The 18,662-nt window shown below is 46.4% G+C and overlaps 1 protein-coding gene across 4 annotated transcripts in view; it reads right to left on the reverse strand.

Annotated features, from left to right (window-relative positions):
* Window positions 1-18,662, reverse strand: part of PEX14 (peroxisomal biogenesis factor 14) — a 162,104-nt gene that overhangs the window by 120,302 nt on the left and 23,140 nt on the right. For 2 of the 4 annotated variants that reach the window (XM_055261879.2, XM_055261880.2), the window contains exon 2: window positions 17,384-17,431. In XM_055261879.2, coding sequence (XP_055117854.1) covers window positions 17,384-17,431 — 48 coding nt within the window. Of the gene's footprint in view, window positions 1-5,191; window positions 5,300-17,383; window positions 17,435-18,662 lie in introns of those variants that run through there. The other 2 variants (XM_055261881.2, XM_063631990.1) reach the window with 2 other exon arrangements.

Genomic DNA, 18,662 nt, shown 5'->3' on the forward strand with positions numbered 1-18,662 from the left:
ACACCCAGCAATGCTCATGTCATCAATCAGGTGACTTAGTCAAGTGCCACAGTGTCGGGTATCAGAAAAAAAGATCCGGAAAGTCCTGGTCTGAGAGCTCTAGTCCTTAAAAATTTAGACTTGGGCCAGGCATAGTGGCTCACGTCTGTAATCCCAGCACTTTGGGAGGCTGAGGCGGGCGGACCACGAGGTCAGGAGATACAGACCATCCTGGCCAACACGGTGAAACCCTGTCTCTACTAAAAATACCAAAAATTAGCCGAGCGTGGTGGCAGGCACCTGTAGTCCCAGCTATTCGGGAGGCTGAGGCAGGAGAATGGCGTGAACCCGGGAGGCGGAGCTTGCAGTGAACCAAGATTATGCCACTGCACTCCAGCCTGGGTGATAGAGCGAGACTTCGTCTCAAAAAAAAAAAAAAAAATATTTAGACTCAACAGCCCACCTAAGCCATAAGACTGAGCAGAAATTCTAGTATGTGACACCTCCAGACAGAAACAGGTTAACACGATCAAGCCTCTCTTCTGGCAATACACATGTTGATGAGGTCCTGCAGTCCACAGAAGACTTGGAAGTCAAAGAGGTCACAGGTCCCAGAGACCACAGAAGTCAGAGGTCCCACAGGCCACAGAGGTCAGAGATCTCACAGGCCACAGGAGTCAGAGATCCCACAGGCCACAGAAGTCAGAGGTCTCACAGTCCACAGAATTCAGAGGTCCTGGGGTCCATAGAAGTCACAGTCCCACGGTCTATGGAAGTCAGAGGCCCCACAATCCACAGAAGTCATAAATTCTACAGTCCACAGAAGTCAGGAGTCCAGAGTCCACAGATGTCAGGGGTCCTTCCGTCTCTAGAAGTTATAGGTCCTACAGTTCATGGCAGACTTTCCTTGGAAAATTTAAACTCTGATGTGCATGGCCATTTCCATTTCCAAACCCTACACAAAAATCTGAGGGGAGACACTCTCAATCAGATAGCATTAAAGCTGGAAAGAACGCACCATGATGTTAGCAAAAACCACTTCAACTACTCATGCCATTAGAGTCATCAAAGGGGGGAGGCAGGAAGGAAGGGAGGGACAGAGAAAGAGACAGTAATGAAAGAGAAAATAACTCTGAAAAGAAAGGAGAAAATAGAAATATAAAAGATTAGAAAAAACAGAGGAGATAACAAAATAAAAAAGACAAAAATCTCACTTTGGCATTTACACTTTAAAGCTTTCAGGGCATTTTATGAAATGACAGTTGCAATAAAACAAATAGAATGGTGAGTCATCTGGGTTCCAACTTCTGAGTCAAAAGGGGCTGTTTCTAGACAAACCAGCAGCTCTGCTGCCTGCACATTTAACGACGCCTATCGGTGCACCACAGCTACGGAACAGGATGTGGAGAGACAACGAGGAGGTGGGAGTGAGCATTGTCTTTACTGGTCCCAGTGTCATTGCAAATAAAGACTGTCAAGATTTAAACCATAATAATGGAAAGGCTGTAAAGGTCTCAGTTATAATGTTTCCTCTGAAGTTCCTTTCATAAAATGGCCTCTTTATGTTGCCCACGTAGCAGTCATCCACTGAACATCGACATATGTGTGGCCCAGTGGGAATGTTGCACCCTAAGTTCCTAGCAAGACGCCAGGCAGCAACTGTGCAATCCAACTCCTTGGCTCATCATCTCCATCGCACATAAGTGAGCACACACACTCACTCATTCCACAAATATGTATGAGTGCTTATTTTCTGCCGGGAGCTGAGCAATACGGTATATGCCCATCCCATACAGGCCTTAGCAAAGTGCCTAGGTGCCAAACACCCAGGAAACACACACGCAAAATGTATACGGCCATACAACACAAGGACTCCTTTCCTACTTTGGCACCTAAAAGTCTTACATAAGTGCCTGGCAGCCTAGCAGGAAATGGGACTTTTCCTTCTCCATGCCACAGCAAAGTAGATAAGCTGGAACACAAATCAGATAAATGCTCAAAAGGGGGACTTAATATGGCACCCACAAAGACTTGCCTTTACTTGGACACATCAGACAAAAATGCACAGAAACCCGCTGTTTCAACAGAATTATTTATCTGCAGCCTGTCATCTAACCATTCTAGGCACCAGGGAACCTCAAAGGAAAATAGAAACAAAACCTCTGCAAATTAATACTTTGTAGACATGCCAAGGAGGCATGAACTAAGAAAGACACCAGCAGCATGTGTAGGGATGAAATGAGGCTGAAACCTGTAAACCAGGGAGCCGTGTGATGCAATTAGAGAAGCCAAAGTCCAAAATTAGGAAAGGACCAATCTAGTCAAGCCCAACTTGGTGGCAGGTAGAGAATAACTCACATTTCTAGGTGGGCAGCCTGTGCCAACCACAAACCATCCCTGGGCTGCCTTCCCTGCTGATCTATAATTCGTGGGTCAGTGATGGAGCTACCAATTATCTTGAGGCCCCCTGTATTTAGTTCACAGACAAAGGGAAGCTGGAGAGACCAGTTAGTAATGAGTAAGCAATGGCCACGAAAATACATTGTATTATACAGAGCTGCTTCGGCAGGAAAAGCCATTTGGAAAATAAAGCATAAAAGAATAAAATAAGCTGGAGAAACTCAATTTTCTCCTCCCTTCCTCCCAAAGCCACACTTAGGATAAAATGAGGTTTGTGCAGGTTAATCCTTAAGAGGTAAGAAAAAAATGATTAAATACATTAAAAGAATCAATTGTACATTAAACCAAATCCAGGAACTGCAAAAACAAACACGGCGGCGTTCCTCCAGCTGGCATTAGCTCTGCCAGTCTGGTCAGTAGGGGATACCGCCCACCTGATGGAGCCCGCTGAGGTCACAGAAGACAAGCAGAGAGGAAGGGGAGAGAACCAGAGCTGGGGATGGGGTGGGACCACAGATCTGGATTTCACTGGAACTGAAGTTATTTCTAGATATTATAAAGGAAGAAATAAAATGCCTTATAAATGGGGCTCTGGGGACCAGGCTGAATTCTTCAAAAATCCAATAGAAATAATAATAATGAGAATCATTTGATAAACAGAAATTATAAACCACCTTACTGTCAAATGATGTGCCACTATTTCTAATTATTTCTTCTGTTTATTAACAAATTCTATTAACTGCCATTTTGCAGACAACAGAGAGAGCTGGACAGGTGAGGTTAAGAGGCATGCCTCTGCCGGGCGAGGTGGCTCACGCATGTAATCCCAGCATTTCGGGAGGCCGAGGCGGGCGGATCACGAGGTCAGGAGATCGAGACCATCCTGGCTGACATGGTGAAACCCCATCTCTACTAACAACGACAAAAAAAAAATACAAAAAAATCAGCCAGACGTGGCGGCGGGCACCTGTAGTCCCAGCTACTTGGGAGGCTGAGGCAGGAGAATGGCATGAACCCGGGAGGCGGAGCTTGCAGTGAGCCGAGATCGTACCACTGCACTCCAGCCTGGGCGACAGAGCCAGACTCCATCTCAAAAAAAAAAAAAAAAAAAAGAGGCATGCCTTTGTCTCTCAGGAATGCCACTCTCTGCAATGGAGCTGGATGGAAACTCCCACCCTTCCCCAGTACCCTGGGATCTTCAGACGAAAGCCTGAAAGAATGCAAAGCCACAAGAAAGTGGCCCTAGGTCATCCGCTCCTCCCTCAGTGGAGTCAAGGCTGAGAATTCTTAGCTAATCCTAAATAAACCTCACATGGCTGAAATGTCGCGGCCAATTTGCTTCCCTGTGTGGACTGCAACCATCTGGTTCTGCCTGCAACCAGCCTTTCTCCTCCTGGGCACCTGCCTCAGCCACACAGCTGGAAGATCTGGCAGGCAGGAGCATTCAGGGCACAGTAGGAGGTGCACTTCTGGGAGGGGAGGGAGCTGGGACTCACTCTGACAAGGCACAAGTTGCCCATATGTCAGTCTTGGGCCCCCAAGTCTAAAAAACTGGCACATCCAAGGCTGGGCGCAGCAGCTCATGCCTGTAACCCCAGCACTTTGGGAGGCCGAGGCGGGCGAATCATGAGGTCAGGAGATTGAGACCATCCTGGCTAACACAGTGAAACCCCGTCTCTACTAAAAATACAAAAAAAATTAGCCGGGCATGATGGCAGGCGCCTGTAGTCCCAGCTACTCGGGAGGCTGAGGCGGGAGAATGGTGTGAACCCGGGAGGCAGAGCTTGCAGGGCGCCAAGATCGCGCCACTGCACTCCAGCCTGGGTGACACAGCGAGACTCCGTCTCAAAAAAAAAAAAAAAAAAACAAAAACAAAAAACAAAAAACTGGCACATCCGAAATGTTCCCCTTCATGTGTTTCTGAAATAAGTCATTTAGAATTGAAGAGAAACCTCTGTAAGACTAGTTTGGATAGAGGGGAGGGAGTGGGGTTGGGGGGAAGTGCTGACAGGAAGAACACGTAATCAACCATATGACAGTGGTATTCCCAACAGAATTAAAGACACATGCCCATGGGGGAAAGTTTCAAAACCTCTAAACATTATTTGAGTGGGTTATCAATGTCTAGCTCTTGGCAACAAGTAAGATCTGACAGAAAGATTTTACTCTCTTAAAGATATCTCTATTCTCTTATCTTCAAAGCAGGTGAACTTTGCTGCCTTAACTCTGATAATGAGGAATTTGTGGATGTTGATAGAAACACAGATAAAGGATTTACCTGAGGGGGCAGAGAAAGTAGAAATAAAAGATCCTGGATATTGTATTTTCTTTACTTATGTGGATTCCGGTGACTCCCTGGAGACCTGCAGGCACCACTTAAAGAGCTGGAGACCAGAGCAAATTGCTCAATTGTCCAACCTTCTCTCTGCCAGCAGGAGACAGAACAACAAGCAGCTGCTGCCCCCTAGAAGCTACCAGGGACATAGCACCTTGCTATATAGACATCAGATGAAAAGATCTATTATCTCCTCTCCATCCCATAACCTGTCATTAGTGAGGTACATGGGTGCAGACGCCTCCTCTGAGCACAAGGAGGCACACATCACCTGTGATAAATTAATAGGCGCCTTTTCAACAGCTAAGATGCACACAAAAGACTCCAACCACGGAGAGCACACTAAGGCAGCAGCCTCAGAAAGGAGGTACAGAATCACCAGGCAGCACTGAGCATCGGCTGCAGCTACGTCTGTGCAGCGGGCGCCCCGCACGTACGCTAGTGTGCCTGACAGCGCGGTCCACACCGCACCCATACCTGCTCTCCCCGTCTGCACAGGTTCAGCAGCATGGACACCGGCTTTCAATCCCAGTCCTGCCACTTCTTAGCTGTAGGAACTTGAATGCTCTGGGCTCAGTCTCCTCACTGCAAAATGAGTAATTCTCACAAATTTATTGGAATCAAACAAAGTAACCAAAATAAAGACACCAACAGCGAGGCCAGAATATTACAGAGTAGAAGCCCTCCTGGCCTATGTGATTGGAGCTAGTAATTGTTCAGTTAATCAAAAAATCAGTTAAAGCAGGGAATCAAAAATGGAACCCGCTCCACATACCGAAAACATTTTCTATTAACTGAAAACCTATAAACATTCAGTCATTGCTGATCTTTTGATGTAAAGCCAAGCCCTTTGCTTTGAGTGTGGGCCCACAGACTGAAGTTCCCAGACGTCTTTCTTGCATAAACCCTACCCATAACACAGCCTCCACAATTTCTAAAGCAAAGTAAGAACTTCAAGACATCAGTAAAGCAATCAAAGTACAGAATCCTTCTAGATGTTTATGATCTTCCTCTAATGTTTAACTGTCATCTCGCTCACACCTAATTTGACAGCAATGTTTTTAGCAATTCACATTTAGCAAAGCATTTAACTTAGTTTTCATAAAACCCTCTTTTCACATTTCTTTTTATAGAACACATTATAGCTGGGCGTGGTGGCTCACGCCTGTAATCCCAGCACTTTGGGAGGCTGAGGCGGGCGGATCACCTGAGGTCGCGAGTTCAAGACCATCCTGACCAACGTGGAGAAACCTCGTCTCTAATAATACAAAAAATTAGCCGGGCATGGTGGCGCATGCCTGTAATCCCAGCTACTCAGGAGGCTGAGACAGGAGAATCACTTGAACCTGGGAGGTGGAGGCTGCAGTGAGCGAGATCATGCCATGGCACTCCAGCCTGGGCAGCAACAAGAGCGAAACCCCATCTCAAAAAAAACAACAAAAAAAGAACACATAATATTTGCAGAACCCTCTCTTCACACTCTTAGGTCACTTGTTTACATCATATTTAATACAAGTACACAGGTTTAGGGACAAACTAGCTCCTGGGGTACAGATGAGTGTGGGAGAGACTGGCTGAGGACCTGCCTTGTTCAGAGCACCAAGAGCCTGGTGTGTACGTTCCATGGGGCCCAGACAGCAAGTTGGTCAGACAGGGTGCCAAATGCAAGCTCTTGACACATTTTAAAAAATATGTTCTTGGCCAGGCGCGGTGGCTCAAGCCTGTAATCCCAGCACTTTGGGAGGCCGAGGCGGGCGGATCACGAGGTCAGGAGATCGAGACCATCCTGGCCAACACGGTGAAACCCCGTCTCTACTAAAAATACAAAAAATTAGCCGGGCTTGGTGGCGGGCGCCTGTAGTCCCAGCTACTCGGGAGGCTGAGGCAAGAGAATGGCGTGAACCCGGGAGGCGGAGCTTGCAGTGAGCCGAGATCGCGCCACTGCACTCCAGCCTGGGCGACAGAGCAAGACTCCGTTTCAAAAAAAAAAAAATATGTTCTTATTGATACCCCTGCTTCATTTCACAAAAGATTCGAAACGACTCTCAAAAGTACACATAAGCCTGTAATCCCAGTACTTTGGGAGGCTGAGGCGGGCAGATCACTTGAGGCCAGGAGTTCAAGACCAGCCTGGCCAACATGGCGAAACCCTGTCTTTACTAAAAATACAAAAATTAGCTGGGCATGGTGGCACACACCTGTGCTCCCAGCTACTCAGGAAGCTGAGGCACAAGAATCACTTGAACCCGGGAGGCGGAGGTTGTAGTGAACCATGATCGTGCCACTGCACTCCAGCCTGGGCAACGGAGCAAGACTCTGTCTCAAAAAAAAAAAAAAAATACACACAAGCTGGGCCCGGTGGCTCACACCTATAATCTTGGCACTTTGGGAGCCTAAAGAGAAGGTTCACTTGAGCCCAGGAGTCTGAGACCAGCCTGGCCAACATAGTGGGACCCTGTCTCTATAAAAATTTAAATAAAATTTAAATAAAATAAAAATTTCAAAGTACACACAAGACAACGAGATACAGCAAAGGAAAAGTATAGTAAAGGGGGGGAAAAATATTTTGTTTTGTTTTTGAGACAGGTCTCGCTCTGTCACCCAGACTCACTGTAATCACAATCTCCTGGGTTGATGCAATCCTCCTGCCTCAGCCTCCAGAGTAGCTGGAACTACAGGCTCGAGCCACATGTCCCACTAATTTTTGTATTTTTTATAGAGATGGCACCTCGTCACGTTGCCCAGGCTGATCTCAAAACTCCTGGGCTCAAGCAATCCTCCTGCCTCAGCCTCCCAAGGTGCTGGGATTACAGGTGTGAGCCATCGTACCTAGCCTAAAAGATGTTTAATACCTGTTCTTTATTCTCCTTCTCCATCAAAATCCACTATCAGTAAATGCTAGTTAAATGAAACCATTTGTAGAAATAATCAGGCCAGGTATGGTGGCTCATGCCTGTAATTCCAACACTTTGGGAGGGGGGCCAAGATGGGCAAATCACTTGAGGTCAGGAGTTTTGAGACCAGCCTGGCCAACATGTTGAAACCCCATCTCTACTAAAAATACAAAAACTTAGCTGGGTGTGGTGGCGCACACCTGTAATCTCAGCTACTGAGGCCGAGGCAGGAGAATACCTTGACCCTAGGAGGCGGAGGTTGCAGTGAGCCAAGATGGCACCACTGCACTCCAGCCTGGCTGACAGAGTGAAACAAAAAGAGGAGAGGGGAGGGGAGGGGAGGGAAGGGAAGGAAAGAAGAGAAAAGGAAAAGGAAAGAAAGGAAAGGAAAGGGAAAGGGAAAGGACGGGAAAGGACAGGACAGGACAGGACAGGAAAGGAAAAAGGAAAGGAAAGGAAAAGGAATCAATCAACTTGTATGCTTGATTGTCAGCAACTCCTTGCCACCATAAGGCTGGAAAAAGTGGCCCTGGTCCTAAAGACCCACTTGCCATGGGACTGGCTGGGCCAACACAGAGAGAAAGGCCTCTTAGCAGACACAGCTGGGTAAAGGGAATGATCACTGACCCAGAGCACCGCCCCACACACTCTGCACACAAACAGGAGAGCTGTGCCCCCAGGGTCACTGTGAAGGCAAGAGGTCACAAAAGTGGCAGCATGTCTTCTTCTTGACAGGGGTAATTTATCCAGACTCCTGCTCCACTGGGGGCTGTGAGTTAGTTCCTCTCTGCCTCTGACTGTCAAGAAGTGCCCCTGGATAGATTTACTTCAAGAATCACTCAGTGTCGGCCCCATCTCTAGACTGTTCAGACAAACTCATAATGGCAGAGAGAAGATTTGTGGAGCAACAAGCATAAATCTCAGTTATAACTACAAACCATAAAAGAAAGGAGAGCTGGGAGGGAAGAAGGAAGGGCGGTGAAAACGTCCTTCTCCAAAGCACCACTTTACCTTCCTGCGGTTTCTCACAGCGCAGAAGTGGGACTAACTACAAGATCATATTTTTCAAGCCAAAAATCAGTCTGCATGGTTTGACAATGAGCTAAAATATTTTAAATTACAATTATTCTGGAAAATGGGCCGGGCACAGTGGCTCACACCTGTAATCCCAGCACTTTGGGAGGCCGAGGCGGGTGGATCATTTGAGACCAAGAGTTTGAGACCAGCCTGGCCAACACGGCAAAACCCCATCTCTACTAAAAATTAAAAAATTAGCCGGGCATGGTGGTGGGCGCCTGTAATCCCAGCTACTCAAGAGGCTTAGGCATGAGAATCACTTGAACCCTGGAGGCAGAGGTTGCAGTGAGCTGAGATTGTGCCACTGCACTCCAGCCTGGGCAACAGAGCAAGACTCTGTCTCAAAAAAAAAAAAAAGAAAGAAAAGAAAAGAAAAAAGAAAAAAGATTATCCTGGAACATGTAGGCACTTGGTTATCTTAACCAACACAACAGTCAATGGTTTTCAAACTGGGGGCTTTTAGATTTATCCTGAGTTTGCCCCATGGAATACCTATGCTTTAGATCACACTTAAAAAGACACTTTTACATGAAAATTATTTGAAACTGATGACTGATTAATCAAAAGAAAAACATTTTAACAGAGGAAGTTTTATTTCCTCTGCCCAAATAAAAGTTTTGTAGATCACATCTTCAGCAATGGTAGGGCATGTAAAGGAGCTCTAAGATTAGCAAACTCAGGATAAATCTAAAAGCCCCCAGTTTGAAAACCATTGACTGTTGTGTTGGTTAAGATAACCAAGTGCCTACATGTTCCAGGATAATCTTTTTTCTTTTTTCTTTTCTTTTCCTTTTTTTTTTTGAGATAGAGTCTTGCTCTGTTGCCCAGGCTGGAGTGCAGTGGCACAATCTCAGCTTACTGCAACCTCTGCCTCCGGGGTTCAAGTGATTCTCATGCCTAAGCCTCTAGGAGAAAAGGGAGGAAACAGAACTTTTTCTTCTGAAAGAATGATGCCAGGGATAAGATTAAAGGCTGCATTCCAGGCAGGGCGTGGTGGCTCACACCTGTAATCCCAGCACTTTGGGAGACTGAGGCGGGGGGATCATTTAAGCCCAGGAGCTTGAGATCAGCCTGGGCAACATAGTGAGACCTCGTCTCTACACAATTTTTTTTAAAAATTAGCTGGGCATGGTGGTGTGTACCAGTAGTCCCAGCTACTGGGGAGGCTGAGGTGGGAGAATCACCTGAGCCTAAGAGGTGGGGGGCTGCAGCGAGCTATGATTGTGCCATTGCACTCCAGCCTGAGTGACAGAGCAAGACCCTGTCATTAAAAAAAAAAAAAGAAAACTGAATTTCCCCAATCACTGAGTAGCTCTGATAAAAGGCACCTGAGTGCTCAGTTCCTCAGTTCCCACATCCTCAAAATAAGGACAATGCCCATTTATCCAAGAGTTGGGGCCTCTGATTACAGGAACAACAGCAAATATAAAGCATTACTATAAAAGCCAGGAAACCAAAGTATAAACAAAGCTGAATAACTTTTTCAAATTCCATTTCTTTAATTATTACTCCTAAGAGTTTCGATTCATTTCATAATTATTTGTAAAAGGGCACCTTAAAACTGGAAAGCAACCTCTTCATTTACCTGAAAGAGGAAACAATGGAAAGGGCACCGCCTAGTCTATGCAATAAACCTGCTGTCTGTGATAGGAAGGACAGAGTAGGAAGAGGCAGTAATTTCAAAATCAGTAAGTGGCCTAGAGATCATAACTACCCAGAAACAGTATGAGGCTTTGCTCAAGTTCATCCATTGCAGCATCCAGTTCTTACCAGCTTTCTTCGGCAGATCTGGCAGAGGAGGTGGAAATCACAGGCACCCTCCCAACCAGAAGTCAGTATACACGGACACTAGTGTTAGAAATGTTTTCTTCACTGATACCTTTATATTGTTGATGAGAGAGGAGTGAGGAAAGAGGACAGCCAACATTTTTCTCCTCTCTGAAAAGTGCCTAAATCTCAGGCCCAGGATGCTGGATCTGATAATGATGACAATGTTACCTTCAGTGAAGTGTACCGTGAGCCTATCTGTGGTTTATACTTGATTTTAGTCCCCAAGTTTCTCTGCAGCAGTTGTGAGGGGCACCCTGATGAATATGTTGCTAGTAACAGTTTAAGCACCAAAATTTTTGTAGATGATTTACTGTTTGGGCACGGGGGGTGGGTTTTGAGACAGAGTCTTGCTCTGTTGCCCAAGCTGGAGTGCAGTGGTGCGATCACAGCTCACTGTAGCCTCAACCCACTGGGCTTAAGCAGTCCTCCCACCTCAGCCTCCCAAGGACTACAAGCACTCACCACCACATCTGGCTGAATTTTTTTTAATTTTTTGTAAAGACAGGGTTTTGTTATGTTGCCGAATCCGGTCTCAAACTCCGGAACTCAAGCAATCCTCCCGCCTCTTCCTTCCAAAGTGCAAGGATTACAGGCGTGAGCCACCACACTCAGCCAATGATTTGCTTTTTAAAAATAAACTAATAGGGGTGGGGCGCGGTGGCTCACGCCTGTAATCCCAGCACTTTGGGAGGCCGAGGTGGACGGATCACAAGGTCAGGAGATCGAGACCATCCTAGCTAACACGGTGAAACCCCATCTCTACTAAAAATACAAAAAATTAGCCAGGAGAGGTGGCAGGGGCCTGTAGTCCCAGCTACTCGGGAGGCTGAAGCAGGAGAATGGCGTGAACCCTGGGGGGCGGAGCCTGCAGTGAGCCAAGATCGCGCCACCGCACTCCAGCACTCCAGCCTGGGAGACAGCGAGACTCCGTCTCAAAAATAAATAAATAAATAAAAATAAACTAGTAGGGTGGATTTTGAATTATCCCTATAATATCACCCCCAATCACTTGCATCCCAACAGACATTCCTGAGCAGGAAAAAGAGGTGGAAGTGACAACTAGTTTCAGCAAACCTAACTCTGCACAGAAATCAACCACTACAGACTTTTTAAATAATTATGTTTAATACTTCAAAATTAGGTTTGTCATATTTATATATTTTTCCTGGAAAATGACAAGTTCCTGAAATCCCTAAATGGTTGGTTTCATTACCCATGTGCTTGTAAAACACTTTCATGAATACAGTATCAAAATCAATGTTATTTCCCCACAAAATGCTTAAATGTTATAAAATATATATGTATTGTCATATACATGCATACATGAGTGCACACAAAGAAACGTATGAGCATGTTAATGTCATTCTTCAGAAATGTTTTGGTGGGGCCAGACATGGTGGCTCATGCCTGTAATCCCAGCACTTTGGGAGGCCAAGGCGGGAGGATCACTTGAGCCCAGGAGTTCGAGACCAACCTGGCCAACATGGCGAAACCTCGTCTTTGCTAAAAATACAAAAATTAGCTGGCCGTGGTGGTGCACGCCTGTAGTCCCAGGTACTCAGGAGTCTAAGGCAAGAGAATCACTTGAACCCGGGAGGCAGAGGTTGCAGTGAGCGGAGACTGCACCACTGCACCCCAGCCTGGGTGACACAGCGAGACATCATTTCAAAAAATGTTTTGGTGGGAAAAAAAATGAGAACCACTTATCCACAGTGAACCTGCCGACAAGTACACCAAAGTATTCTAACCACAAAAGTCACAAAAGACACAAATGCTGAGGAGACTGTGCCAGGAATACATGTTAGAGGTCTTTGGCAGACAGGCAACTGGCTGTAGCTATTCTTCTTGCTATTCTTTTTTTTTTTTTTTTGAGACAGAATCTGGCTCTGTCGCCCAGGCTGCAGGGCAGTAGCGCGATCTCGGTTCACTGCAACCTCCGCCACCTCAGGAGCCAGGATTATAGGTACCTGCCACTACACCCAGCTAATCTTTTTTTTTTTTTTTAGTAGAGACAGGGTTTCGCCACGTTGGCCAGGCTAGTCTCGAACTCCTGACCTCAGGTGATCCACCCGCCTCGGCCTCCCACAGTGCTGGGATTACAGGCATGAGTGACCATGCCTTGCTTATTCTTACAGAGATCACAGTACTGGCTCCCTGAATCCATCAAAATACGCCTTCTGATTATCAGCCTCTGGTTAATTGGCTTGTAAACCAAAGAGAAAATCTTGGGTGTCCCAGGGGTAAGGTGGATGAGCTTCCCCAGGACTGAGATCAAATACATGAGGTAGAACCCCCGGGACAAGGTTCCATCTGAGCCTCAGGAAGAAACCTGAGGGTACTTTGGCACTTGGAGAGCAAAACTACTGAGACACAACCTAGATCTGCAACTGCAGAGTATCTTTATTTTGAATAATTCAGCATACTAAAAAAATAGTAATCCTAGAAAAAGATGATAAAGTAGAAATTCCTGTCATCAGTTATAAAAAAAACTGTAGTTTGGGGCCGGGTGCGGTGGCTCACACCTGTAATCCCAGCACTTTGGGAGGCCAAGGTGGGCAGATCACAAGGTCAGGAGATCAAGACCATCCTGGCCAACATGGTGAAACCCTGACTCTACTAAACATACAAAAATTAGCTGGGCATGGCGGCGCGTACCTGTAAATTCCAGCTACTCAGGAGGCTGAGGCAGGAGAATCGCTTGAATCCGGGAGGCGGAGGATGCAGTGAGCCGAGATCACACCACTGCACTCCAGCCTGGGTGACAGAGCAAGACTTCATCTCAAAAAAAAAAAATTGTACTTTGGGATTATTTTGGTGGAGAGATGCAGGAAAGAGGACAGAAAGAAAAAACAAAAAGAACCTACACCTAAAAGTTAAAGGAAGAGACGATGGCCAAGGACTCATCCATTAGAGAGAACTTGGTGTCAAAGAGCAAAAAGCTAAAATTCTAGTTTAGCCAAAATCCATAAGCACTGTTTAAAGTAGATGAGCTATAGTATTGCTGAACATTGAGAAACTGAGTTGAAACAAGTGAGCAGATGTGTAAATCAAACCTTATTTACTGCTTACTTCAAATAACCAAAAATCATATGACTAAATGGAAACCTCAAAAGTTTACTTAACCCAAGTTTCAGTATCCAAGCAAGATGGGAACTGAATTACCCCATGCAGACAATTGTCCGCTCATTCTACAACACCTATAGACCAGGCAGGGACTTGGTCCTACCAGGACAGCACAAGGAGCTGGATCCAGAGACTCTGTGTGGGCCTGAGGACAGGCACACAACTGTGGCTAGAAAACCAGGGTCTGCGGGAAATTCACAGGTTTTCACAGGTCTGGGAGAAGCTGGAGGTCTGTACTCTGGAGGCCTGTCCGAACTCCTTGCCTCAGCAGGCAAAGCTCAGTGAAGAGAGTATAAAGAGAAAAAAGTAACCAGCCATTTTAACTTTGGTGGAGTTTTGCCAACAACAGAGAATTTCAACTTGGAGTTTGCAGAATTTCTCAAGACTGGTCTGTTCACCAATCTCTATCCCTAATGACATTATGATATTAGAGAGCAATACTCCTCTGAGATGGTCAATGTTGCTGGGTTGGTTTGATTTGGAGGCCAGGATCGGGGCAGGATTGAACAGGCTAGAAACAGAAACACGCAGCCTCACTACTTTGCTAGAATCAAGGCCCGGATTTGGCTACAAACACGAATGTGTCGTTTAAAGACTACAAGATTACACTTCTCACCACAAAATCTCCAGACAGTTTTTATGATTCAGAGAGGACAGAACTGAAAATCAAGTCTTCTTTGCCTAGCAAATAAACAAAACAATCATGCACATATTGACTACATCACAATGTCACCTGCACCGCACTGACTACCAAATAGAACTTCTTTTGTTGTAATTTACTTTTATTTTTATTCTTTTGTTTTGTTTTATTTTAGAGACAGAGTCTTGCCCTATTGCCCAGGCTGGAGTGCAGTGGCATCATCATAGCTCACTGCAGCCTCGAACTCTTTGAGCTCAAGCAATCCTCTGGCTTCTACCTCCTGAGCAGCTGAGAGTATAGGCATGAGCCACCAAGCCCGGCTAATGTTAAAATTTATAATAAAGATGGGGTCTCTCTATTTTGTGCAGGCTGGTCTCAAACTCCTGGCCTCAAGTGATCCCCCAATCTTGGCCTCCCAAAGTGCTGGGATGATAGGCATGAGCCACTGCACCTGACCAGTAACTTACTTTTTTAATAAGGGGAAAATTATTTCAAAGTGATCATCTAGTCTGGGACAAAGAATAAGATTATTTGCCTTTAGTGTAGAGACTAGGCAACTTCCATTAAGGAATTGTATGAAAAATATGCATTCAGTTAAAAACAAAAATACATATTTCCTGAAGCTTAAAAAAATAATAATAATAAAAACAAAAACAAAACAACTTAGCAGTGTGTTCCCCCAACACTGAAATATCCCATTCCTCAAGGCCTGGCTTCAAGTTTCCCAAAAGCCATCCCTAGGTGCCCCTCGCCCTCCGCAGAGCTCTTCCTTCCCTGAATAACTGGGGGCTCCCTTCTACGCCCAACCAGGCAGCGCTGCACCAAGTGATACAATGTTGTGCTATTTGCTAAAATTACATACAGTCGTGTGCAGTTTGCTCATTATTTCATATGTATAAATGCCTTTTCTTCCCCAAGTAAAACACGTGAATTACTCGAGAACGAGATTTAGTTTTATTCCTTAATTGTCTGTTCCCCATCCTCAGGCCTGAGCTGAGCTAAGCTAAGCATGCAGGAGACAGCAAATACACATGGCCTGAGAAAGCTCCCTCCCTATGGAAGGGCTGAGTGCTGTGTGTTTTCACAAGCCGCAACACCACCACACTGAGCTGTGGGGCTTTCTGGGCAAGGGGGCTGCCCATCTTGTGCCCCCGTCCTGCCACACGAGTCCTCAGCGGGCTCCTTTGCCTGACACCCTCCCAACACCACTCCCAGGAGGAAGAAGTAGTTCACACAAGACCACGCAACTCGGCTGGTGCCCCCGTTTAATCATGCTGCTGCAAATGCTTGGCCAAAAGCAATAAGGGCATGACTGAGAGACTGTGGGAGTTTAATATAAAAAAATTAATCAACAAAAAAGGGGGGGAAGGAGAAAGGGTCTACCTTTTAATAGGGCCCTAATTACCCAACTCATAGGATCAGCCCAAATGAGATGGGAGTTTATTTCGGGGTTTTTTAAATTATTTTTTTTATATATATATAAATTGCTGCTATGTGTTTTCTTTCCTCTGAGCAATTATGCAGCAAGTACGTAAAGAGGAGAAAAAATATTAATTAAATATAAGGTAATTGTGGAGTTGGCCTGGAGAGAATGAGTCTGAACTCCGGACGATCACAGGCTACTAGGGTTTGAAGACTGCTCAGGGCCTCCCAGAAAAGAAAGAAATAAAAATACAACCAACCAACAAGCAGATGCACAGTACAGCAGGAAGGGCAGGGCACAGAAACACTAGCAGAGCAAGGGGTCTGCAGGGCTCCAAACACCAGAAATCAGTGAGCTGGCCAACTGCTCAGGGCTCTCAAAGAGTTTGTCGAATCAAGCCCCAAAAGATGGACTGGCCATTCCTCCGGTGATCAGTTAAATGGGTACATCAAAATTTGAAAAGAGAGGAAGGAAAGGACTGCAGCGGCCTATGGTGCTCAATCTGCACTTCAGTCTAAAACAACCACAACTCCAGCCTGAGGGGCACTGAGGCAGGTCCGAGGGAAGCAGGCAGAGGTCCGGAGAGACTGGCAAGGCGGGGCCTCCTGGGCTTTCCCACCACAACCTCAAGGAAGGACCAGGGCAATAACAAAAGAGTGAAACGAGGCCACCGTGGGAGTGCTGGGATATAAGCCCGTAACTGGTGACATAACAGCAGGTGACACGAATGACAACACTGCTCCCCTGACACAGTCCCGGCAGTGCTTGTATCACCTCGGTCTTTCTACAGACAGCTCAACTGGATCCAACTCGCCCTCAGCCTGGGAAAGCCTTCGTACACGCTGGAATTCAGACGTGTTCATACCCGCTAAGGCCCTCACGTCATCTCCTCCCACGACTGCCAGAAGAGGAGTGAAGCAAAACAGGTGAAACCACAGGCCCTGTTGAAACAAAGCCTTGGCAGTACAGCCCTACGCCTGCTATCGCTACGCAGGAAGAAAAAGCTCTGAAAAGTTAAACCTAGAGCTGGCTCTCCCATCAAACTTATCTGGTTTGTACAGAACCAGTCTTACTACCCAGCCAAGAGGATTTACAGCAGGCCCTGAAAAGCAAAAAAAAATGAAAATGGGATGGGCAGCCTGGGACTCTGGCCACCAAATGAAAAGCACTTGGGAGAGAAAATTACCTGTAGTGCTTAGTAGGCCTCTTCCCTATCCATAGTCTAAGAAGATAGTGTTGGGAATGACGATCACACAATTACTGACCAGGCAAAACCAGAATTCCATCGCTTACCTGTTCTTTAAAGACCACTGAGGTGCTCGCACCCTGAGGGGCAGAGCAGGGTGGCTACTTCAAACAATCTAGAAGCCCAGCCACCTCACTCCACCTCAGCCTCCCACAGGCACAGGAATCTCACTAATTACTGTCGATCAGCCACAAAGTGGTGCAGGACCATCTGGGGTGGATGCTTTTAGTTCTAGAAAGGACCAGGCTTTACTAAGGAGAGATCTCAGTCATCCCCGCACGCGAGAAGTCAGAGGTCACTGACAGAGGCAGTCTCTAGGTAACAGCTACTTTTAAAGGGACACCACTGACACAGAACCATAGGAACAGAAGGTTTCTTTTCACTCGCGTGGCATTTTAATTACTAGAAAGTGATACCACACATCTTGGGTACTTACCAGTGGCTCTCGAGGCAGCACATTTTCACTTCCTGGAGTAGAGCTTGGCTGCAGAGAAAAATGGAAACAAAAATAAGATCACAGTGCCACCCAATGGACATCAAAAAACCAAAGATGTTCCATTCTCAAACGATGCACACTAGCACCTCTTTCTCACGTCTCTCACCGGTTTTTCACGACATGAGAGTATTCTGCAGTGGACTACCTGTAAAAAGTAGCCCAAAGAGTCTGAATTCACCAGGGAAGATGAAGAGACTGTTTCTGGGTTCACTGTCACAGCACTCCAAGAACAAGGCTTGGTTCTGCTCAGGAAGGCCCACAATCACCTACTGAGCAGCAAGGGCTGGGGACCATCACAAAATCCACGGGAAGAGTAGAGTCCAGAGAAAAGGCTTGAAGAGAGAGCACAACACCTCCTCTTTCTGCCACCTCCCCAACGTCAGGCGACTGGGAAGAGAAGTCGCGCAGCAGTGGAGAACCAGATTCTACCACCAGGGGGCCCCAGCTGCCCATGCTCAGGATTTTCTCTGGGCATCTAGTTTCTGGAGCCCAGAAGCCAGTAAACTACACAGGTTCCTATTTATCGCCTGCCACTAAGGACACCACCCCACAATAGTAAAGAAAGCCCCAGGCTTAAATCCTTCTTGGAAATAAGCTAGTGGCAGGCTGACATATAAGCAGACCAACCTCCAGGCGAGCAGGCAGCACTGTGGCCGAGCCCCTGGCTCTAGCCCGTTTCCTCCTCCTTGGGGCCACTACCTCACCCTCACAGGCACCTTCGACCCTTGACTGATCTGGCCAAAATTTAGAGAAAGGGAGAGGCAGAGGTAGAGACAGATTCTGAAGAAATTTACAAATCTCCAAAAGAATAAAGCAAGCAGGTATGATGCTAAGTGAGCTATGATTAGTTTACTGTGACTGATGGTCAGGTCAATTGCCATCTATCTACAGATAATATCCAGACGAGTGCAGCGAAATCTGTGTGTCCCAGGAGACAGCCTGCAGCCTCCATTCTCCTGGCTATTACAGATCAGATGGAAGTGCCAAGCCGCCTTGAAAAAGCACAGAAGCCCGGTCCACAGAGGGTTCCCAAAGAATTCCTCATGCCCAGCTGCTACCACATTAGCTGGCATACAGCACAGTGGCAAGCACTCTGCTGGGTGAAGGACTCTATCCCTCCATCTGAAGTCCTGTCCCAAGAGCCTCACCACCCCAGGACAAGAGGTCAGCCAGCGGGAAATGATCTAGAAAGTGAGGGTCAGTCTCAAGGAATCTGAGC

The sequence above is a fragment of the Symphalangus syndactylus genome, chromosome 22 (assembly GCF_028878055.3).
Source record: "Symphalangus syndactylus isolate Jambi chromosome 22, NHGRI_mSymSyn1-v2.1_pri, whole genome shotgun sequence".
Lineage (NCBI taxonomy): Eukaryota > Metazoa > Chordata > Mammalia > Primates > Hylobatidae > Symphalangus > Symphalangus syndactylus.